General features: G+C 33.9%; 3 protein-coding genes across 3 annotated transcripts; 1 reads left to right on the top strand and 2 right to left on the bottom strand.

Moving 5' to 3' along the window:
* Positions 1-5,941: 5,941 nt before the first annotated feature.
* Positions 5,942-7,759, bottom strand: LOC123903238. The gene is made up of 6 exons (XM_045953179.1): positions 7,721-7,759; positions 7,454-7,630; positions 7,242-7,346; positions 7,082-7,148; positions 6,895-6,990; positions 5,942-6,226 (listed from the first exon to the last, which is right to left on the bottom strand). Exons 2-6 carry the CDS (start codon positions 7,624-7,626, stop codon positions 6,101-6,103), a joined length of 567 nt encoding a protein of 188 aa, XP_045809135.1. The 5' UTR covers positions 7,627-7,630; positions 7,721-7,759; the 3' UTR covers positions 5,942-6,100.
* Positions 7,760-10,053: 2,294 nt separating this feature from the next.
* On the bottom strand, positions 10,054-12,978 carry LOC123895908. The gene has a single exon (XM_045946377.1). It carries the CDS (start codon positions 12,976-12,978, stop codon positions 10,054-10,056), a length of 2,925 nt encoding a protein of 974 aa, XP_045802333.1.
* Positions 12,979-19,506: 6,528 nt separating this feature from the next.
* Positions 19,507-20,951, top strand: LOC123903237. Its single transcript, XM_045953178.1, has one exon. It carries the CDS (start codon positions 19,740-19,742, stop codon positions 20,607-20,609), a length of 870 nt encoding a protein of 289 aa, XP_045809134.1. The 5' UTR covers positions 19,507-19,739; the 3' UTR covers positions 20,610-20,951.
* Positions 20,952-25,737: the final 4,786 nt, after the last annotated feature.

The following is a 25,737-nucleotide window of genomic DNA, read 5'->3' as shown; positions in this document are numbered from 1 at the left end:
AATTAATCATTTCCAAAGATTATATTTATTTTCAAGGCTATCGGCTAATTTTTCAATTTTTTTAACTGAATAAGTGATTGTAGTAAATAGTTCATACTACAATTTTTACATATTACATACAATCAATTTTACTTTAAAAAATTCATGTTAAAATTAATTTTAGGACTTTAAAAGCAATTTTGCCGTCTCTAACCATAATGCATGTGACCATCATGTGATCTAACCCCAATACTTTTTTTTTCTTTCTTAATTTTAGTCCTTAGTAGCACAGGTATTGCAGCAGTAGTGTGATTTTTTCTAGGTTAAATATTTTGTGGTTCATCATTTTTTGGGTTGAATAGTTTGAGGTACACCTTTTTCTTGTTGAACTATGATGTTCATCTTCATTTGGGTTTAACCGTATGATGCATGTTCAACAATTCTTGAATTTTTTGTTGAACCTTCTGAATTCTGTCCTGATGTTCAAACTTCTTATGAGTTTTTGGGTTGAATCTTTTGAAATTTGTACGAACCTTTTGAAGTTTGTTAATAATCTTCTGAACTTTGTTGTGAACCTTCTAACTTTGATTGAACTCTTATTTCATCAATGTCTTGCATGATTCTTGGATAACCAAAAAGATTTAAGTCATTTATTCCTTTAATCATCAAAGTTTATTATCTTTAAAACATATTTTAGGATTTTACCTTTTAACGCCACTTCCTCAATGGCATTTACTAGAATTGAGAAAAAGAACAAAGACCATTTTCTGCTTAATGGAAAATTACTACGACGTCCATTTAGTAGGTAATTAATACATATTTTAAATAAATAAATAAATATGAAAAATACCACATTCTCTCACTTTGTCGATATATTTTATCACTCACAATAATATGAGAGAAAACACATGGATCATAGTGGTATGTCCTCTATAATCGAGAATTATCTTCTATGCATAACAATGTACTATATCTCAAACCAAATTGTATAACTCTATGAATAAATTCATATCATATACATTTATTTGGTTCCAAACTTAAACGATATTTTTTAAAATCAAAGGTGCACACATTAGGAACTAAAATATGAGAAAATACCATACATGAGTTTCATAAAATATCGTTCTTACAATGAACATCAGATATATGAACCAAAGAGACAGATCATGGTTGTTTAGCTTAAATTTCTTTGTGTTGGAAGCTTGCCAAAGGTAAGGGCACTCTCTAACTATCTCATATAGCACCAGAAATGCTGATTACTTGTATGCATGTGTAATTTTTCTTTTATGTGAAACTGTGAGGTGCTTACATGTATATGTATGCTTGTAATGTATGGTCGGGAGAACCTTGTTAAATACATGTTTATGTCTAACATGTGATTGTGAATATGTGTTGACATGTTTAATTATTGTACATATGCGAAATTATATGTAATATTTGCTTAATTTAAAGTGCAATTATATGCGTATATAGAGATCGTGGTACAGTATCATAGAGAGAAGCGACAATATTGTGTAGTATCTTAGAGAGAAGTGCACCCATACTTTTGTTTTAACGAAAAACTATATGATCATGCATACATGGAGATCATAGTACAATATTATAGAGAGATGTACTTGTCTCATTAGGGTTAACTATGATAAAGTATCATAGCGAGTGTAATATAATATCATATAGAGAATTTTACACGGTGCAGTATCAAAGAGAGAAGTACACCCAAAGTCGGATCTAAGTATCCATAATGCAATATCATAGAGAGAAGCACGACTCTCTGCGGAGAGGTAACTTCTGGAATCGTGTATGCGGCGATCTGGTTAGCGGGTGTCACACATATAAAGTCTACATTGATAAGATATATGTACATTTGATATTTACGCTTGTATATCGTGTTCTTGATTTATATGTTGTATTTAGATGGTGCCCCTTTGCGTTACCCATGACCTGGTGTTGGGTGTCGAGGTTCTTTTAGATTGTGAGCTTCGCATGTATTGCGGCAACTTTGGAGTTGTATCCATAAGGTAACCAGTTCAGCGTTGATAATTGGGTAGACTTGATGTTGTCTGCGGGTTTTTGTTACCAAGACATCTTCAGTTAGAGTTCAAATATCAGCTTAGGGGATGTTGCTTAAGAGTTTCGTTATTCTTCTTTATTTGTTTCCTTTTGAATTTGTATTGTAGTAAATTCTATATATATTTTTGGAATAAAGGTTGACACTATGTTTCTTCAGACCTGTTTGAGTTATATTCTTAAACTTTTTATTGAAAAAATAATTTATAAAGAGATATTGCAAGCATTCCGATTGATGTTTCAGAAAAGCTTTACTTTATTTTAATTTAAAGACGATCGTGAATGGTTTATTTCAAAATCTTTGTTGTTAATATTGTTGTAAAAGAAAAGAGTCTAGTTTTGAATTTTGAAAATCAGGGTGTTATATTGGTCTTTATGAACATCAAACCGAGACGATTAGATCGATTCCATATTGTATAGTGATCAGGAGACAGTGTTCAATAGTAATAGGGGGTGTGGTTCCTCTTTCTAAATTGCATAATTTATCAACTCTAAGTGGAGAATATTTTTCTCCTTCCACACCTTATCATTTCAACCCTCGGTTTAAAATTTTCATAGTTCAAATAAAAAAAATTTATAGAGTGCATAGCTGCGATACTAAACATATATGTTATAATTAAAAATATTGAGATTACTAAACAAATCATGTTTTACACATATCATGTTTCAAGCTATAAACCTGTAAGTGACATTAAACTTGTAGGCTAAAATTTTATTCAACTATATGTATATAAATGAATAACAAAAACTATCAAATTATGTTTCTTTGTAAATTAAAAAATATAAATTGATTAATTATAAGAATAAAATAAAATTTTGAGTAGGATAAGATTTACCGAGTTCAATATAATCAATTATCATTGATGTCGAGTAAAAAAAAAATTATCATCAATGTTAAAAAATAATATCTTTTGGCTAAAAAAAAATAAAAAAATTACCAATACAATTAGGTGAATTCTTCGGTACACATATTACGTGGATATGTACCGGTACATCGCTGAGGTGGTTAACAAGTGGCAAACATTTAATGCAGATTTTATTTCTATATTAAATTTTCTATTTTAAGCACTATATTTTAATATTTGTAAATATATCCTTCACATAAATATAATCATCAATCATGTTCCACAATAAATCAAGACATGCATCAAATCTTTGAACCTAGTTTTTCTTTCACAAGATTCAAATATTTTTATTCATAAATTATCAAAATTAAATGTGTTTCCTTCAATTTTTTTACCGTTTGATTAAAATGTGCATCCTTATGTATCCTTCAAATATTTTAATTCATGGGTCATTAAAATGTGTATCCTTATGTATCTTTCAATTTTTTATTTATTTATTAGTTTATAAAATTTATTATTTATTTATCGTTTAACCATACATTTACTTTTTTTTTGTACAAAAAAAAACTTATAATTTTTAATGTATATCTATTTTATTGTAATACGGTTAATTTTTAGTGATTCGTAATATTTTATTGGATTATATAATTTTTTAGTCTCTGCAAAATTATTAAATTTAATTTTCAGCTTCATAAAAAAATATCATATTTTCATCCCTACTAAATTTTTATGCATGCAATTTTAGTGATGTTAAGTTGATTATCATTCTTTTGCAAATATGTATAGAGCATTATAAAAAGTTGTCCAAAAATAAGGAGCTCAAAATTTGAATTTTATGTCAAAATATTCATTACTTTTATCTTGATATTTTGATGTAAAATGTCATATTTAATTCATAGTCATTTTGAAAAATGCTAAAGTTTTGCGAATGAACTTTTTATATTGTTCTATTCTAGACATGCTTGATTATTGAAATTTAAATTCACGAGTTATTGTAGGTCTAATTAGGTAATATTGAATGACTTGATTGAGAAAATTTGAATTTCTTAATGAAAGTAAGTATAATTAGCTAGGTTTACATATGAACTATGTTTCAAGTTGAAGGGTTTGACCTAGAAATTTGTATTTCTTATGTCATAATCAACATTATTAGTTGAGACTTAGCAATGATTTCATATGAATTGACTTTCTTAAGTCATAGTTAATCTAACTAGTTGAGGCTTAATTGTTTGACTGTCAAAATTTGAATTCTTAACTGTTTCCGTTCCAATTTGGTCAAGTTGAACAGTAAAATTGAGAATATTTTATCTCCTTGGTCTCTTTCACTCTAGTTGGTTGTGACTTAACAATTCTTTCATAATAACTAGATTTCTTGAGTAATAATTAGTCCAACGATATGAAATTGAACCCTCGGATTGTTCAAATTCAACTTCTTAAGTTGAACAGATTGACAGAGATGAATTCATTCCCTTATTCATAGTTGAGACTTAACGGTCTTTTCATATGAACTAAATATTTCTTAAGTTATAGTTAATCTAACTAGTTAAGGATTAAATGTTTAATTGTCAAAATTTAAATTCTTAAATCTTTCTCATTCTTAAATGTTTGAATTCTTAAGTGTTTCTAATTCTTAAATGCTTGATTGTCGAAATTTGAATTCTTAAGTGTTTCTCGGTCCTTAGTCCCTTTCAATCTAGTTTTTTTTTACTAAAAAGATAACGATATTCATTCATTCCAATAATTGATATAGTACATCAGATCCAAATACACATTCAACATCGCTAAAAACAAAAAGGATGAATCTGCGAACAAACTCACAACATCCGTGTTAATAGCATACAACGGCAAAATGCCTACAAATAATAATATGATAAAACTAAAGTCACCGAAATATCCATGCTTCCGGATTTGCAACGTTGATGCCCAAATAATTGATTGAATCTGCAATTGATAGAAGATGATCTTTCAATATGAACTAAACGAACACCGTAACAAGACGGAGAATTCAACAACGTCGTACCAAGACGACGATCAACACAAACGCCGCACTCAGACGACGATATCACACAAATAAAAAAGAAAAACAACTAAAAAACTTAATCTATGTGAAAAATCACTTATTTAGATTGAAAACAACAAGAAAAAATGTGAAGAGGGGTGATTTTAGGCCAAATATGACCTAAAATCACCCCTAACTAGTAGAGGAAGAAGAAACTCAGAGAAAAAGAAAATAGGGCCGGCTAGTCCCTTTCAATCTAGTTGGTTGTTGTTATATGTAAAATTTTACTTATAATTTCAAAAGTCATTGAAGGCTTCGAAAATATGTACATTACGTGAATAAAACAAGTTTCGAGCCATGCATCAAAGATATTTCAAGAAGACTAAGCGGGCGCGCCAATTTAGTTTGGTCAATTTAGTTCCTTGGTTCTTATCGATAGAATTGGTAGAGACTTAATATTTTTGCTCCTGGTAATTAGGTTTTTTGAGTAACCGTTAATCAAACTAGTTAATATCGAGCCTTTATATTGCCAAAATTTTGAATTCTCATTCCAATTAGGTGGAATTGAATTATTTGAGATAAAATTTGATTTTCTTATTCACCATTGGTAGAATTATTTTTTTGAAAAATCACAATCAGTAGAATTCACTAGTACAGAAAACACTTTTTACATCTGGCCAAAACCCCCTTTTACATCTGGCCCAAGTCAGAGGTAGACGTACGAGAAGTAGTAAGTTTATGCTTTTTACATCTGACATTCGCCAGATGTAAAAGTGTCCCCTTTTACCTCTGTTCTCAAGTTTCAGCTGACCAATTTTTTTTTTTTAATTAAATTGGACCTTTTACATCTGACCAAGTCACCAGATGTGAAATAGTAACTATATTTAATTTTTTTTTTTTTTCAAAATCCTGCGTTTTTTTTTTTTTTTTATATTTTTAAATCCTATTTTGTAATTAAAAAAAACCAAAATAGCATTACAATTCAACATTCAACCAAAATACAATTACATTCAACCAAGTCATTAAAATTCAACATTCAACCAAAATACAATTACGTACCAAAGTCATTACAATTCAAATAAAATACCAAGTCTTACAAGTCAAGCAAAATACCAAAACAATCCAAAATGTTATAACATTCAAGCAAAATACAAGTCATTACAATTCAAAACATCCTAGTTAATGTCAATCTATTGTAACTAGCTAGCTCCTAAACCTCATCATCGGAAACAACATAATCTACCTCGGGATTGTACAGGTCAAGAAAACAAGTAGCCCAGTTGTTTCGCAATTCATACATCTCCTCCTCGGTTAATGACGTGGGATCATCGAACACCTACAATACATATACATGATCAAGAATGAAGCATATGAGAAGTGAGAAGGCTAGGATTAAAATGATGCCATTATAATTCCAAATACAAAACTGCATCCAAAACACAGCTAAGATGTGGAAGGAAGTCCTACACAGCTAGGAAACTGCATCCAATTTCTAATGCAGGAAAGAACAAGAATGCAGGAAACTGCATCCAAAACACAGCCAAACATATCTAATGCAGAATGCACACATCTAGGAAACTGCATCCAATTTCTAATGCAGGAAAGAACAAGAATGCAGGAAACTGCATCCAAAACACAGCTAAGAATTTCTAATGCAGAATGCACACAGCTAGGAAACTGCATCCAATTTCTAATGCAGGAAAGAACAATAATGCAGGAAACTGCATCCAAAACACAGCTAAGAATTTCTAATGCAGAATGCACACAGCTAGGAAACTGCATCCAATTTCTAATGCAGGAAAGAACAATAATGCAGGAAACTGCATCCAAAACACAGCTAAGAATTTCTAATGCAGAATGCACACAGCTAGGAAACTGCATCCAATTTCTATAACATTGGAAAGAACAAGAATGCAGGAAACTGCATCCAAAACACAGCTAGGAATTTCTAATGCATAATGCAGGAAACTGCATCCAATTTGCCAATCAAGGAAAAAAAAATACCTCCATCCAATTCTTTGTAATACTAGCGGTGACAATGTCAAGCATGTTCTTCATTACATAATATCCACAGTCATTACCGTTAGGTTGTCGCCTTGTCTACATATAAACGACATATAGTTAATACATAAATAAATATCAATCATGTGTTATGAACGTAAATAAATATTAAAATTTACACCACACTTACTTTGGGAAAAATCCATGTAGCCTTCTTTCTATTACCAAAAGTTGCCAATTGATGAACTTTAAAAGCACTAGAAAAATTTAAAAATCAACAAAGTTTTAATAGGCAGTAAGTGGACGAACAGAGGCAAACCAAAGGCAAACTAATTAAAATAATAACTTACTCTGTAAAAAAATTCCTCGCTGCCTCAGGTATCTTACGGTGTAATGAACAAAGACAAACTATAACATTGTCCGTAGGACACATAATTATTAATTGCCAATGCCCGCTGTACACGTGAAAGAATGAGGTGAATCAAAACATTGTAATGAGGTGATGAAAGAATGAATAGCAAGTGAAGTAAATCAAAAACTAAAGGATTAAATAAGAACTTACTCAAAAAGATGTGGTGCTAAGTAGCACACTTTGTTTAGATCACGCAAATTATTTTGAATGTATTGTTTACCCGCCTTTTGAAGTGAAACTGGCTTTGATGCAAAACTCAATTGAACCGGGTCCAAAAATGCAAACAAATCTGATTTTTTTGTGTCTATGGAAACACGTTGCATATACCTGAATAGTCAAGAGAGAAAGAAAAAAAGACTTTTTAGTATAGATATATATATATACCATATTAGATAGCATCAACGAAAATGTACTTACGTGCACCAAAGCTGTAGAATTGATAAGTCAAGCCAATTATCACCCACCAACAAGTCTTTCATATACTTTGGCGACATCTTAAAATTCTTGACAATCTTATCATGTTCCAGCTGTATGGGCAAATATTTTTTCCTTTTGACAATCATGCATAACAATTTTTGAACCGAGTCTACACCATTATCTAAGTCCTCTTTAATGTTTGTTGGTGCAGCAGAACAACTAGCTTTCATACTGTCATAGTTCCCTGCAACATGTTTTGGAGAAGAATCGTCAACCACTTGCTTTGTAGGGGAGGCGTTTTGAGAGAAACCGACAGATTTAAGAGTCTCCATCATTGTCTTTTGCATCAATTGACGCTCTTCAGCCATCTTCTCTTCAAATTCAGCTCTAAGTTTTTCTTCTAGTTGTGAGAGCTGCTCAGTGACATTTGTATTCGATGATGACCTTGAAGCCCTTCCAAAATAATTGCTAAATGTAGCACCTCGTCCAACACCACGAACTTGGCCACCATGCTCAGCTGTTCCAAGGGCACTTGTTAGAATATCATCACGTCCGATTGGAACAAAGTTGCCCTTTTTCGTCTCTTCAACTAGAGAGTCCTACAAAAAAAGTAAGCATAATGCAGTAAGCAGTATGCAGTGACATGTGTGCAGCTGGAAGCAGTAAGCAGTAAGCATAATGCAGTATATAGCAAACCAATGTGCAGTGTGCAGCTGGAACCAATCTTATCATTTATATGCAGTGACATGTGTGCAGCTGGAAGCAGTAAGCATAATGCAGTAAAATAGCAAACCAATGTAAAACATAATGCAGTTGGAAGCAAGTAAGCATAATGCAGTAAGCATAAATGTAAAGGGATAAATTACTAAGTATATTGTGCAGCTGGAACCAATCTTATCATTTTTATTAAATTACTATATGTTACTTGTTAAATGCAAAACCTGATATCAAAAGCAGAACATAATGCTTACAAAAGTCAAGGTATCTTTTTTGAACATAATGCTTACAAAAGCAGAACATATAGCATATCAAACACTGAACTGGATGCATGTAAGATAGCATAATGCAGTGATGAACTGTAATAGCTTGCAGTAAGATAGCATAATGCAGTGAACTGAATTGGATGAACTGTAATAGCTTGCAGTAAGATAGCATAACACAAAATGCAGTGATGCAGTAAGCAGTAACACAAAAGTTTATTACTTACAATTTTATCGACAACAACTTGTGTAGCCGTTGATGTGTACGAACCATCTTTTGTTTGTCGCGCCCTCTTCCAGCTTTCATGACGGGTGGGTGGAGATGGACTACGATCAACGCTCTCTGCCAACAACTTCTTTTCAGCAATCATAGTCTCCGTAAGCAAATCATACCCTCCACGTGATAATCTATGGGGGTGGCAATTGTTGGCCACTTTTTCCTTACCCTTTTGACTTTTTTCCTAACACCAGAACAAAGAACATTACTACTAAACCATAATACCTTACTACCAATCTTAAAATTACTAAATTTAAGAACACTACTACTAACCTTAAATTCAGGGGTATCACGGGACGCCAAAAACTGTTTCCATACATCTGGTTTAATAAAAGTATACCTCACATATGGAGGTTTGCGATCCTCTTTGGGCCTTGAAACATATTCTCTCGTGAGTTGTGTCTTAAAACCTCTCCATCGGTCTCCCGCATAAGATAACCATGCATTCCTCAAAGGATCTTTATCACGATCTTTATTAATTACCGGAATGTCAAAATAACTCTACATATATAGATTAAAATTTGTGTTAGTATTTTTTTTCCACATAATACAAATAATATCACATGATACATAGATTAAAAGATAAATGATAATTTTAAAATACCTCAAGATCAGTCCACAATTTTGTTTTTTCTTCTTCGTCTACTTCCTTCCACTCATGTTTCAAAATACTACAACAACTTCGAGCAAGATATGCCAAATAACTCTTAAACGTTGTTGCATGAGCACCAGAAACATTCCAAGTTACTGGATCAAATTTCACGGTTAGGCGTTGACCCGATTGATGAACTTTGGTAAGTTTTCTCATCATAGTAGCACCTCTGCCTACATGTTTCTGGCTTGAAGAAGCGGTGACGGTTGAATCAGCCATGTATCTGCTTACACAAAATGAAAACGTTGATTAATTAGGATTAAATTAAGCACAAAAATTATAAACTTAAATGAATTAATATAAAAGAGTGATTTTATATAGTAAGAACCATTTTTAACGAAATGCATGAACCAGTCAAGATTATACATAATATAATAGCATTAATATAATTATAATTCAACATTACAACTCCATAAAAAACGTACTAGTCCTGCCATATCCCTTCTTGATGATCCGAACGAATAGCTTGCACATCATCCTCTACATTTTCTTCAACGAAGGTAGGCACATTTGTTGAGAAAGGAAGAGTTTCGGAAATATCAAGAATCACATCTTGATTTTCATCACTACCTTGCACATTTTTTCCTTGTAAAACCACCGACCACCTGCTGTTAGGCGAAGGATCTTTAACATAAAACACTTGTTTTGCTTGGGATGCCATGATGAAAGGTTCGTCGGTATAAGCTGAGTTAGAAAGATCAACCAATGTAAATCCTAATTCATCGATTCGTACACCACTGTTAATATTAATCCACTTGCATTTAAATAGAGGCACTTTAAACAAAACATAATCAACCTCCCAAATCTCTTCGATCACCCCATAGTAGGGTGTAGATGCCATAACCGGGTTTTTATCCTTGGAACTAGAGAAATGCATGGACTCGGCCACAACCATAACCCCACTATTTTGCATGGTACTATGATCATCCTTTAGTTTTGTATAAAAGCAAGTTTTATTGATATCATATGCACTCCAAGTTATTATGTTACGTTTAGGCTCATAAGACAACCACTTTATTGTATCAGAAACACTACCATCATTAGCAACCTTTTCTCTAAACCAATCAGGAAAACTCTTATTATGTTCTTTTAACAACCCTTTTTCATTAATTCTTGGGTACTTTTTCTTCACGATGCTTTTGTGATCAGATAAGTAAGGTTCAACCTCAGCCGTGTTATTCAATATATACAAATGTGCCTGAAGGATTATCTGACCACTCATGCTCTTGACATTTAAACCTTGTATACCCATACCTTCACATCTTCCATCGTGACGAGACTTGGGAACCCCTATAGCATCCACTTCTGACAAATAGTTTGAACAAAACTCAATAGCTTCTTCTGCAATGTACCTCTCAACGATCGATGCTTCCGGACGGTGCGGATTTTTTGTATACCCTTTTATTATCTTCATATATCGCTCTATTGGATACATCCACCTTAAATAAATGGGTCCGCACAATCTGATCTCTCGTACTAGATGAACAATTAAGTGAACCATAATGTCAAAAAATGAAGGAGGGAAATACATCTCCAATTGACACAAGATAACCGCAGCCTCGTTTTCCAACTCGTCTAACTTCAATGGATCAATGGCTTTACAACATATTGCATTGAAGAATAAGCACAACCTACTTATAGTTTTCCGAACATTGTCGGGCAATATCCCACGAATAGCCACGGGTAGGAGTTGTTGCATCAACACATGACAGTCATGGGACTTTAAGCCAATTAATTTGAGATCATTCATTGATACAAGCTTATTGACATTTGATGAGTAACCATGCGGCACTTTGATACTTTTTAAACACTCACAAAAACTTGTTTTCTCTTTTTTAGACAAAGTGTAACATGCTGGTGGCAAATATGTCCTGTTATTTATTTGTTGTGGTAATAACTCTTTTCTTATACCCATCAAATCCATATCCAGACGAGCATTTATACCATCCTTTGTCTTGCCTGCAATGTTGAGAAGTGTTCCGATTACACTATCACATACATTTTTCTCCACATGCATCACATCAATACAATGTCTTACATCAAGACTGGACCAATATGGAAGATCAAAGAACACCGACCTCTTTTTCCATGAAATTTTCACATCAGACTTTTTTTCTTCCACATCAGACTTTTTTTTGCCCTTTTTTTTCCCCTTTCCAACGTCCTTTCCAAAGACAACATTAATATCTCGTTGTAGTTTATAAACTTGCTCTCCGGTTAAGGGCTCAGGAGCAACACCATCCTCCGGCTGATCATTGAAAGCTTTCCGCAATCTACGATATGGATGATAACGGTTTAGAAATCTCCGATGCCCAAGATACACAGTTTTCTTTCCCTTTTTCAATTGTTTGAAATTTGTGTCTTTTGCACATATAGGACACGCTAAGTGCCCTTTAACGCTATACCCAGACAAATTGCCATATGCCGGAAAGTCGTTGATGGTGCAAAACAACATGGCACGCATATTGAATTGTTCACCAGAATACGCATCAAAAACATCAACTCCTTGCTCCCACAACACTCTTAAATCATCAATTAGGGGACTTAGATAAACATCTATGTCATTTCCGGGTTGTCTTGGGCCCGAAATCATCATCGATAACATAATATATTTACGCTTCATGCACAACCAAGGAGATAGGTTGTAAATCATGAGCAGAACAGGCCATGAACTATGGTTAGTACTTTGATTGCCAAACGGATTCATTCCATCGGTAGCAAGTCCAAGTCTAAGGTTTCTCGACTCCTTGCCAAAATTTGGAAACAAAGAATCGATTTTCTTCCATTGCAAAGAATCAGCTACATGGCGAATTTGTCCATCACATTTTCTCTCTTCTACATGCCATCTAAGATTCTTTGCGTCATTTGCATTAGCGAACAATCTCTTGAACCTTGGAATTATTGGTAGGTACCATACAACTTTCACGGGAGAACCCTTTTTCGTCACCACATCATCACTAGAATCACCATCTTTCTTTTTGTAGCGTGACGCCATGCACTTCGGACAATGATCAGAGTTTGCAAACTCTTTTCTGTATAATATGCAATCATTTGGGCACGCATGTATCCTTTCATACTCCAATCCCATCGGACATAATACTTTCTTCGCCTCGTAACACCGGTTTGGTATTACGTTACCTTCAGGAAGCATCTGTGTCAACAATTCAAGCAATTCGCTAAAACTTTTGTCAGTCCACCCATTCTTTGCCTTCAGGTTAAACAACTTTAACACCGCTGACAAACGTGTAAAATTTGTGCATCCCGGGTACAAAGGTGTATCCTTGTCGCTGCACAACGTATCATGCACATGAGCCGTCTTAAACGAGTCTTCTCCGATATCACGCATCATGTCTTCAAGACGATCATCCATATCTACACTAATGTTTTCGCTTTGGGACACACTACGGTTTGTTACTACTTCACCGTGCCATATCCATTTTGTATAATTTTGACAAATCCCATTGCAAATCAGATGACTAATGATTTTATCCTTATGAATTTCTAGTTTTTTATTTCCACAAAGAACACATGGACATCGAAAATGTTCTTTGCCTTTAGGAGGAAGATTTTTTTCATCATTATTTTCGGGAGATGGAAGATTGATTTCAGCAAATCGAATAAATTCAATCACTCCCCGTTCAAACTCGGCACTTAATCTACTAGCTTTCATCCAACTACGATCCATACCTATGTTGTGAAATTAAGTTAAAACATCGTAACACCAACTAAAGTATTGGTTTCGTACCCGATGGGAAACCAATCACTTAAATGAATCAATTGCAGATGAAAAAAACATAAATCAATTGCAGTAGAAACAATTCTAAGAGCTAAAACCAAGTAACAAACCACAAACCATGAATCAATTCAATCACAAACTAATAGCATAAACTAATTATTAGTAAGTAATCACAATGCAATAAGCTAATTTTCCAGAAAGAGATTAACACCAGTATTAGCGTTAAATAACATCAAATCAGAGAGAGAGCGAGAGATTACGGATAAGCGACAAAAATCACGATAGAAATTTATAAGCACTTAGATTTAGCTTAACACCAGTATTAAAAAGGAAAATCACGACAGAAATCACGAAAAGGAAAATATTTAAAAAGGATTAAAATAGAAAGAAGAGTACCTGAATCGATTTGGAGTTAGGGTTCGTGAGAGAGAGGACGGCGCTGGTGGTGAGTTGAGAGAGAGGACGGCGCTGGTTCTTGCGAAGGTGAGGACGGCGCTGGGTTGATGCGTTTTGGGTGCGAATCGAAGGTGAGGACGGTTTTGCTTCTTCGTTCGTTCGTGAAGGTGAGACGGGTTTTGCTTCGTTCGTGAAGATGAAGAGGGTGGGTGTTGCTGGGTTGCTACGAATTGAAGGTGAGGACGGCGCTGTGGGTTGCTGCGATTTGAAGGTGAGGACGCGAATTGATGAAGGTGAAGAGTGCTCGTACGCGAATTGATGAAGGTGAAGGTGAGGGTTTAGTTCTTTTGGGAGAGAGACAGATACACTACCTTTACCTTTGTTCCAAAAATTTTTTTTTTTTTTTTGTATTTAACCTGACATTTTACATCTGTGCCTAAATATGGCCAGATACATACATATTTTAGATAATTTTCACCATAATTACAAGATTGCCACCGCGTTTAGTTATGCTTCTGGTACATTGAAGTCAGATGTAAAAAGTCTTGTCTATTTATTTTTTACATCTGTGGATATTGAAGCCAGATGAAAAGGTTACTCCACATAGCCTTTTACATCTGACATATGCTCGTCAGATGTAAACATGCTGTGTAATATGTTATATTTGTACTAGTGATTTATTGAGACTTAATTGTCCTTTCAAAAATAAGTTATTTCAAACATGCCCTTAAAAGGTCGTAATTTTGTAAAGATTAAAAATTTATTCTTTAAAAAAAAGTTAAATAAAAATTAACCCGACAGATTTAAACCATTGATCATTTTTTTTTTTTTTTTGGGTTGCCCCATTGATCATATATTAACAAACCATAATACATGCCAACAAGACAAATCATTATTTTTTAAAATAAACCGTGTTTGTTGCCATAAAAATAAAATAAACCTGTTTGTTATTATTTTATAGTAATCTTTTATTTTATATTGTTAAAATAAAAAATAGAAATTGAAAGACCTTAAACCTAAAACAACATCCTTAACTTCATTCCGCCGTCGCACACGGTAAGCAAAAAACTAAAAGATCTTTCAACTTCGATTTTCTTCAAAAATACTATACCTTTCTAAACAAAAATTAACATCTTTCAATTTGATTTTCTTCAAAATACTAGCCTTCTAAACATGTTTATGACATAAGGATCTATTAGGAACATTCAAGACAACAATAAGTTGAAACTGTCAATTTATAAAAAAAATAATTAAAATTGAAACCGTCCAGAATCATCGTTATTAACACTAGCGGGCCAGACAGGCGCGTTCCGCGCCTGCCTGTGTCTAACTTATGTCCAAAAAAATGTTTTATGTTATGATGAATTTGTTAATAAAAGATTTTTATTGCTAAAAAAATAAGGATATTGTTGGTATTATGAGAAATCGACACCAAAAATATTTGTATTATCTTTTTATATAGTATAGATGTAATATTAAGTTGGTAATCATTCATGTATAGGCAACTCATTTGCCACTTATTCACATTTTTATGATTTGAATTTATTTTTTATTTTTTTAAATTGATTAGTTAATGGAAGTTGTGAAACTAAGTCAAGAGTAAAATAGGTATATTGAAAAGTACATCCCAAACTCACCTATCCTTTTTATATATTGTTATAGATAAATATTTGCTTCTTTGCATTTCATATTAATTTTTATCTGCTACCCTATTTTTGTATCATTCAAATTGTGAAAGATGTGAATTTCACAGTCCATCAAGCAGCGGAAAAGGGGATCAGTGATTCAATGAAAAACTATAGGATGTCCCAAAACATTAAAAAGCATGACAAAGATAAAAGAAGAATCAAAGATGACATTTGCATCGTATCATAACTTTCTGCAACAAAATAGTAAACAGATTCATTGATTCAACCGTTACAAATTTGATAAGCTATCTCATAGTCATAACCCACTTAATTCTACACGTAATTTTGAATACTCACGCAAGGTCGGTGGCGGCAGCGGCGTGACGATGGATGTACGCGAGTGAGAGGAAGCAGATCACAACGAGAAGTCAGGTTATAGCGGCAACACGAGTGTGGTTCTACGTTAAACACATGTGATTTCGGTGACAGCATGTGATGCAACAAAGCTTCCCTTTACAAAACCAAGTGAAACTAAGAAGAGAGAAAAGTGATCATCAAAAATAAAAACAAAAAGAGAGAAAAGTCCAATTTCCCCAAATATTGAAAAACCCTAAAAATAGAAGATTAAAGAACAGAGAAGAGAGACAAGAAAAACCCTAAAAAACATGATTTCGTCGGTGAAAGATAAAACCTAAAAATAAAAGATTAAAGAGCAAAGAAGAGAGACAAAAAAAAGAAAATTCCTAAAAGCATTATTTCGGTACATGTCCACATAATATGTGTACCGGAGTGTTCACCATATAATTATCCCACTTTCATTTCCACTCACTTTTCTTTCTTATTTTCTTTCCTCTCAAATGTTAATTTATCTGTCATGTTAATCGGTGTCCTTGGTGCACTGATTAAGAGAACCAAAGAAAGAAAGCTTTGTTGAAAATAAAGCTTTTTAAACTTTCGAGGAGTTTACTCTACAAATTTCGATATCATATTACTATATTTATTTCCTTAAATAGTATCCTCGAGACACTGTTTAATATTTTCTATTTAAAAAAGCTGCAGGTTGATGAAGCTTCAACGTGTGAACGTAACAACCGAGTAGTCTTCAGGATAAGACACGTGACTGGATAGTGTTGGCGGCTCGTATTGTGCCCCTGTTAAGTTATTTCCTTCTTTGCGTTAGACGGTGAGTATAGTATAGAAATTTAGAATCTTTTACAAAAAAATGATAGTACTGAGTAAAGACTAAAGAGTACTATAATAATATGCATAAATTAGTAGTAGTACTATATAAGCGTGCTTTGACTTCTACACATCCAGAAGTAGCACTAGCATACACTTTACCATGTCCCTTTCATATTTCAACCTTAGCAAATTAAGGTCTTATCTATTGCAACTAAGTTACCATGTTCTTTTTTAAAAGGAAACTTCTCTTTGTTTTTATTTAGGTTGCTCCTATCGACTTCTTTCTAGAAACAAAAATAAATTATAAGAAATTAAGAATGCCAGGTTACTTCCTCTTCATATGATTGGGTGTTTAAATATTTTATAGATATTTATTTCTTTTAATTATGCCATGTACGTACGTTTCTCACATGCAAATGAGATACTATTATAATTCATTGGTCGTGAATTTTTTAGGCTTACCTTTTTACTTTTATTCTAAAATTTTGATATTTGTACGAAATCAAAGAATAATTGTTGAATATTTACCATTTACATCCTTATAGAAAATCAAAAGCATCCACTAAATAATTAACCCACTTGGGATTGGTCTAATGATGTTGGTTTGGGTCCTTGGAGTATGCTCATCTCAAGGTCACAGGTTCGATTCCCCCCGGTGCCAATTTCGGTGGGTTAAGTCCATACAAAGGAGAAAAAAACTCTGGCTTTAAATGGGGCTCGCAAGTGGTCCGTGGGCTAAATGACTTTCTTAATAAAGTAAGAGTAAAAATAACCTGATTTATCAATATTTATTATTTCTAATTCAATGTGTAAAACTCTAAATTGACCAAATATTTGGGACAATGAGAGTATAGTTTTTATTAGGTCACATTAAATATTCATATAAGTAAAAAGGTCTAATAATAAACTATAAATTTGTTTAAGTGATAAGGCTTTAAGTCTATTAACTAATTAGTGGTTAGGATTCGATTTCAAGCTCATGCGTATGAAGAAGAAAAAAAAGTGTCCCACAAGTTCTTCAACAAAGATTAGTCATCACTAACGGTGATAGAAACTTTGTATCTATATCATGGTAACAAAAAAAAGTCAAATAAACGTGGACACATCATCATAGTTTCAGGACCCGTCTCTTGACTATTTAGAGACTCTGCTCGAATATGAAAGGAGAAAACTTGGGTTAAGAATTTCCATACATCCTTTTGGTTATGTTCTCCACATAAAATTTGACACATCAACAATTGTTTACCATACATCCTATGTTTCCATTTTTAGTGTTAATTTTTTCAATTTTTAATGTTAATTTGTTAAAAACTGACATGAAAAAAATTGTTGATGTGTCAAATTTTAAGTGAAGAACATGACCAAAACCATGTATGGTACTTGACCTAAATTTTCTCCATGTTAAAAATAGGCCATTGATAAAAAAAATTATCCACTATAAATAACATTATAATAACATAGTAAAAAATAATCATCCTTTGTAACTAACCTTAAAAAAAGGTATATTCTAATGAACAAATTAACAATTTGGTCTAAGGATGAGATTATTAATGATAGTTGGTTGTATTCGCCAATTTTCGTTTAGTAAAGAAGAAAATAGCAATTACAAAATAAAAGTGAACTGAGGGTGGATCAAGAGGGTGGATCAAGTATATGAGACTTCAACTTTTCTTTTTTCTTCTTTTATTTATGCTATTTGTAGGTCTAATTTTTTGTGTGGATTTTTCATAATACTAATAATACTCCTGACTTTTGTTTTTTGCAGCAAAAATCTTTTATTAACAAACTCACCATAACATGACATGTCTTTTTTTTTTCTTTTTTCGTTTGGCCGCTAGTACTATATAATTAAAATTTTGAGGCCCCATAAATTGGAAATCTGACAGAGTCTTAAAAATTGTGCAAGATTTTTTTAATTCATCATTATCTAATGATTTCAACATTTTTTGCAGCAAATAGAAATGCAAAAATACATTTAAATATACTTCTAACTGCTCAAATATATTTTTTAATGATGTTAATTTTTTTTTAAGCAAAAGGGTAAATATAATAAATAAAATAAAGAGATACAAAGACTGAAGGGACATTAAACCTGACTCATTACAACGAATACATCGTGATCAAACAAACCTAATCAATCATATAGCAATACAATACTCATCACGAGCGCAACCCAGCGAACCCGCGTACGGGCGCGAAACCATGTTACAAAAAAATATGAAGAGTGAGAGCATCACCAAGATAAAAAAAAGTTCAAAGCTTAGCGAATGGATCAACCGCCAACATGGAACCAGATCCACGTGCCAACAACCCCCTGAGCAAGCAACATGCAAAGAGCACAAAAAAATAATTGACTTAAAGATTTCTCGGATGATTGTATTTATTCATCATTATCATTCTTGTCATATTATCTTTTTCTAAAGATACGACACTTTATTGGAAGTGTTGGCTCTCTATATATATACTCATATATCAAATGCAAGACTTTTACCAACATTCATGATAAATCTAAAATCTTCATTTCTATATTTCTCAAAATATAAAATTATACCTTCCAGTTTTTTTTATTGTAACTTCAATGTTCATTGATTTATAGAATGCAACTTTTTACGATATATTTTTATAAATATAAACAATAATTTTTAACAAATAAATATTCAAATATTCAAAAAAATAAATAAAATTAAAATCTTCAACTGATATTTAGGTATATTCAACTTAGTTAAGATACTATTATTTTTTGTTTACTAATCAAAGTCTCAAACAAATTATTGACCTAACTCCTAATTACTAAACTTCCTTCACCTTAAGAAAAAACCTTAAAACCAACTGATTTAAAAACATAGAAATTGCAAACCAACGGCCCACGTCACACCTGATCGTTCATCGATCATCTCTATTATTGTTATTATTATATGTTTTGCTTTGACATTGCTTTCGTCTTCTTTTGACGAACAACAACAAATAACAAAGAAACTTTTTCTCTTTTTCTAGAAGAATAAAGATAGGTTTGTAATTAACCGAATATTCATTCATTCCTTCCCTCATATAAATACAACACCAAAACCACACACCAAGAGCACGAAGACTCAACGAAACCTTCAAACTTCAACACACACTTTATTTTTCAATTCCCTCTCTCTGTTCATTCCATTCCAACAACAAGATATGCCACAGCTAGATTTTGAATCTCTTGTTTCCGCTTTATCCGGCGCTTCCACCGATCAGAAAGTCGCATGCGAACCAACGGAACAAGACGCCGACGACTCGCCGCCGGAATCGTTTTGGCTCTCCAACGACGCCGAACACGACTGGTGGGATAGAAACGCTGTTTACGAAAGAAACGAATCAACGAAAGGAAGTTCAATTTCCACAAACCTAAACCCTAATTCAGCCTCAAATTCTCAGCGATTTTCCAAGAATTTGAAGAAATCAAAGGCTACAATCATTGGCTTACCGAAATCTCAGAAAGCTTCGTTTGCTGAAGCTAGATGCCGACGTAATCACCGGCCGGGGAACAACACTAGGTCTTTGTTTCCAAAACGAAGCGCTTCAATCGGAGGAAAATCTGATTCAAGCGTTTTCGAACCTTCGTCGCCGAAGGTTTCATGTATAGGAAGAGTTAGATCGAAACGCGGACATAACCATAACCGCCGGTTGAGAACTCGTCAGAGATCGATTTCCTCTACAACAACCTCCGGCTCCGTCGTTAGACAGAAATCTTTACGTAATCAAAGGAAGAAGAAAACCGGTTTCATCGAAAGCGTTTGCGCGATTTTCCGGAGTCACCGGAGAGAAAAATCGGGTCAGAAATCGGATCTTGCACCGGCGGGAGATAGTTCATTAACGAAGAAGAAGAGCCGGGGGAGAAAAGCGCGGGAAGGAGATGGAAGTACGGTGAGCCGAACCGAAGTTTCGTTTGAAGAACCGGTTTACAGTGGACCGCTCGGTCTGGGTTCAATGAACCGGTTTGCGTCTGGGAGGCGGCCCGAGTCATGGAGAGTAGGTGAAACTGAAATCAACCACCATTCTCATTAGTTAAGATTTGTTTTCGTTCGTACGAATTTGGTGGCTGCCACGTGTGGGGTCCAATCTTAGCGTGTGTTCGTTGGACTCGAAGTTTTGAATAGTTGTTAGAATGTTGATGACGTGGCACGTAGAATAACTGTTTGTAACTGTTCCTTACCACTGTACTCTTTTTTTTCTAGTTGCTTTGAACTTTGAAGCCGTGTTTCAATTTGCTTTTGGTTTTTGAACTTATCTGTTTTAGGTAGTGAGTAGTGACCACGGTGTTTTAATAATTTGTAAATATGATTCGTGTGCTTTTTGCTGTAATGAGCAGCTGTAAATTTTTTAGCACTTTTGAGTTTCAAAGTTCAACATTTGGGTCAAGGTTCAATATTTGGAGGGCTATCTTAATTAAGGAGTTTTTAATGCAAAAATTAAAAGTGATAATACACCTTAATTTCATCTTATTATTAATGGCAATTGTACGATCCAATTAGATTATTGCAACAATTTTGTTACAAGGAATTTAATTGTACTTGATCTAGAGTGGATTAAAGTGATAATCGGAGTATGACTGTGTGCCGGTGAACCAGAGGCCCGGAATCAAACTTTTATCATACCAAGGGCTAACTAAAATAATTAGGGCTCATTCAATACTTTTTTTTTGTGATTATCACATCCAATAAGTATTGATGCATCATGTATCAAGTTTAATACAAAATTTTACATGAAATTTTGTTAACAGCAGAAAATTTAGAGGATTTTTGATATGATTCACCAATCGCCGTGTTTATATTGATCATCTTGTGAGTGATTATTGTTGATTAGAAGATATTCTAGCATTCAACAGTTCAATGTCTTAGATGTACTACAGTCTACATATATGATGTACAGAGACTTCTCAACACCAACTAACATAATTGATACAACGTTTTCGTATTCGGATCATATCTATCTAGTCTTCAAATCTATGTCCATGCTTCATACCTTTACAAGCAAAGTCCATTAGCCGTATTCAGTATGAGCTTTATTCAGCATAGTTGCTTTCAAAGTCATATTGGCTTCTGATGACGACGTTTTACTACCTGTGAAGTTTAGTGTCTATTTGGGCGTCCCAATTGGTTAGCGTTGTATTCGTACGTACTTCTATACAGTATTATGCAATATCATAGTATGTCTAGAACTTACACGCATCAAAATTATAATTAGTAGATAATTTGAGAATCAGGGAATATTGGTGCCGTGCCAGCTGGCTTGAACACACTTACAAAATTTTCAAAATCAATCCTATGTAAACTCACACATACTTACGTGTATAATAGTTGAACTCTTATCCATATATATATTGGGAGAATTAAGCACGGGGTGTTTACATTAAAATACTCTGGATAATTAGTGATAGAAACTCTGTTTCATTGAATTGTTAATTACACTTTGGAGATAATAGAATTTATATGGGTTTATATGCAATAGAACAGTTCTAATCAACTAAGTTTAAAGTCTACCAAACAGTTCTCAACAAAAATAAAATTATGTTCTTTTTAGTAATTTGGGTTTGAAATCAAATACTAGTCAAGTTCCATTTTGATCTATGTACGTAATAATAATAATAATTATATAATTCATGTAGAACGACTCTTTATATTTGAAACTAAGAAATTGGACCTCGAACATTACCAACGTCACGTCATCAATATCAAGTCGTGAGCATGTGGCGTTGATTAAACAATTTCTAATCAACGGTACGGAGAACATTTACTCTAACATTTTTTAACACTTATTCTTTTGTTGAATGAAATATATATGTGATGCAATGCAATTCTTACGATTTTATGTATAGCTCAATGTCAAAATGGTGCGACCCATATTTATTTCATCCAATAAAAGTTTAGCGTTAGAAAAAGAGAATTAGAGTGAGCACCGCCTCAAAATCTATAGTTGGCCAAAATTTAATTTTTGGTCAAATAATTTATTGGGCATAATTTTATATTTTAAGGTAAATAAGTGTGTAATTTTGGATTCGTTGCAATGTTCTTATCAACTGAGGTATATGTTCAGAGGATCTTGTCGCCACAATTCTACAGTTATGTTTTTGGTTTTTTTGGTCTTTAAATATGTGGGAAAGTGTATTCAACGATAAATAAATGAGTAAATATGTATTTTAGTCATTAAAATTTGTAGATACGGTCAATTTAGTCCATCAAACTTACAAAATAGTAATTTAGTCCCTTATATCAATTAATTTAGTCATGTTTCAAATTTTGCACCACAATTTTATAGATTCTATAACTCTTTTAATACAGCAAAAGGCTATTTGATTTTTTTCTTAGGCAAAAGTAACTTATTTCATTTCATCGTCAATAAAAGTTGCAATAAAGTTGTAACCAAAAAAAAAAAGTTGCAATAAAGAGGGAATATAGTAATAAAAGTGGGGGCTAGATTCTAATATCGATGATCTAGCAATTTATGAGCAACCCTATTAAGTTGCCTTCTACCAAAATGAAGCTGATAATCAGCATGAGATGAGATGATAACAAAGAGTGACACTTGAGAAATTATATTGCCTAGCTCATTGACATAGATCCTTAAAGTATTTATAGCATCCACTATAACTTTGCTATCCGGTTCAAATATTACATTGTGGAGTCCCAAACTTTGAGCTAGTTGCAAAGTAAACAAATATAGCATGTGCTTTCCCCTTCTTTCACAGAGCCATGATTGTGAGACTAAGATGTATGTGCCATGATGAATCCTCCTGCATCATTTCTAACCCATTTTGTTCTCTGCTTCAAACACTGAACAATCCATGTTGCATTTGATACTTCTCTGCTTCAAACCATAGTCACGTAATTCGCTCAATACACTATGAAGCGCGAATTGGTTCACCATAATTCGTAGGGAAATTCGCAGAAAACAGCGAACCAGGGTGAACCAAAGAAGGAATGACCATTTCTATATTTGAGCATAATAATAGCTCAATAAAAAAATATTTAACTATTGCACCCACATAGGGAAGCGCTCATCACTTTAATAAAGTAAGATAAGGTTAATCACCATGCTTGTTTATTGAAATCTACTCCGACACTAATTATATTTATAGTGAATATGCCATTTTGTGTTTGCAAAACTCTAGATGTGAGAGTGAACACGATGACCGTTGAAGTATAATCTTTGATAGAATATGGAAACATTTGATAGATAGAATATGGAAATATCTTTGTACATGAATGCATATATTTTATATTAGGCTAGTAAATATTCCTAGTATGATTTACAGCCTTGAAAGGTGTTGATTCATTTGTATATAACTATTCTGATATGAATGAAATACTCACGGAATCAAATTCCTCCACTCCAACCTAACTCTCCCGAAATACAGCTTCCCCCCCCCCCCCCCCCCCCCCCCCCCTCACCATCCACCAGACTTACCATCACTCAACCAACACCAACCTCAACCTACACAAACACCCGCACGTACCATGACAACTAGAAGCATGCATGGCATTGTAAAACCAAAACGTCTGTTCAATCTAGCTTCCACAATTACCCAACCAATCCCCTCGCCTCTTCCTACAAATCCAAAACTAGCCTTGTCCGACCCGAATTGGAAATCTGCTATGCAAGAGGAATACGACGCTCTTATTAAAAATCAGACGTGGGATTTAGTACCACGCCCCCGTGATGTTAATATTATTCGTTGCATGTGGATTTTTAAACATAAAAAAAAATCTGATGGTTCCTTTGAGCGGTATAAGGCTCGTCTTGTTGGTGATGGCAGGTCTCAAAAGGCTGGAGTCGACTGTGATGAAACTTTCAGTCCAGTGGTGAAACCAGCAACAATTCGCATTGTTCTCAGCATCGCCTTATCAAAATCATGGCCCATTCATCAGTTGGATGTCCAAAATGCATTTCTCCATGGAAATCTACATGAGACTGTTTATATGCATCAACCCATGGGTTTTAGGGATCCATCTCATCCAGATTATGTATGCCTCTTGAAGAAGTCTCTTTACGGTTTGAAGCAAGCTCCCCGCACATGGTATCAACGTTTTGCTGATTTTGTCTCTACCATTGGTTTCCACCATAGTAAATCTGATCATTCATTGTTCATTTATCACAACGGTAACCATATGGCATATATCCTACTATATGTTGATGACATTATTCTTACTACCTCTTCTGATGACCTTCGTAAGTCTATTATGTCACTTCTTGCTTCAGAGTTTGCTATGAAAGATTTGGGGCCTCTCAGTTATTTCTTAGGCATCTCAATGACCAGACATGCAGGTGGTTTATTTCTATGCCAGCGAAAATATGCTGAGGAAATCATAGAAAGAGCTGGCATGACTTCTTGCAAACCGGTGTCAACACCAGTAGATACGAATGTGAAACTTAGTGCATCCTCAGGCTCTACATATGAGGATCCCACTCATTATCGCAGTTTAGCAGGAGCATTGCAATATCTTACCTTTACGAGACCTGACATATCATATGCTGTTCAACAAATATGTCTACACATGCATGATCCCAAAACTGAACATATGAATGCTCTTAAACGTGTTGTGCGTTATGTACAAGGCACACTTCATCTTGGTCTACATTTGTACACATCCTCCATAAGTGGTCTCATCTCTTACACTGATGCTGATTGGGGTGGATGTCCCGATACTCGACGCTCCACTTCTGGCTATTGCGTCTTTCTTGGAGACAATTTGATTTCTTGGTCCTCTAAACGGCAACCCACCTTATCTCGATCCAGTGCTGAAGCCGAGTATAGAGGAGTAGCCAATGTTGTTTCTGAGTCATGTTGGATCCGTAATTTACTTTTGGAGCTTCATTATCCGATACGCAAAGCTACACTGGTGTACTGCGACAATGTTAGTGCTATATATCTCTCCGGCAATCCTGTTCAACATCAGCGCACTAAACATATTGAGATGGATATACACTTTGTTCGAGAAAAAGTTGCTCGTGGCCAAGTTCGTGTCCTTCATGTTCCCTCTCGCTATCAAATTGCTGACATTTTCACTAAAGGTCTTCCGCGCATTCTCTTTGATGATTTTCGTACCAGTCTCAGCGTACGTGAACCTCCCGCTTCAACTGCGGGGGTGTGATAGAATATGGAAACATTTGATAGATAGAATATGGAAATATCTTT

This window comes from Trifolium pratense, linkage group LG1 (genome assembly GCF_020283565.1).
Source record: "Trifolium pratense cultivar HEN17-A07 linkage group LG1, ARS_RC_1.1, whole genome shotgun sequence".
In the NCBI taxonomy this organism is placed as follows: Eukaryota; Viridiplantae; Streptophyta; class Magnoliopsida; order Fabales; family Fabaceae; genus Trifolium; species Trifolium pratense.
Note: the sequence above shows the minus strand (reverse complement) of the source record. Positions and strands in the feature narration are given on the sequence as shown.

Coding starts and splice junctions, on each gene's coding strand:
- LOC123903238 (XM_045953179.1), bottom strand. CDS start 7,626: ATGCAACGTGTTTCCATAGACACAAAAAAATCAGATTTGTTTGCATTT. Junction 7,347..7,453: donor TTAGCACCACATCTTTTTGA/GTAAGTTCTTAT, acceptor TCACGTGTACAG/CGGGCATTGGCAATTAATAA. Junction 6,227..6,894: donor TTACAAAGAATTGGATGGAG/GTATTTTTTTTT, acceptor TATGTATTGTAG/GTGTTCGATGATCCCACGTC.
- LOC123895908 (XM_045946377.1), bottom strand. CDS start 12,978: ATGATGCGTGATATCGGAGAAGACTCGTTTAAGACGGCTCATGTGCAT.
- LOC123903237 (XM_045953178.1), top strand. CDS start 19,740: ATGCCACAGCTAGATTTTGAATCTCTTGTTTCCGCTTTATCCGGCGCT.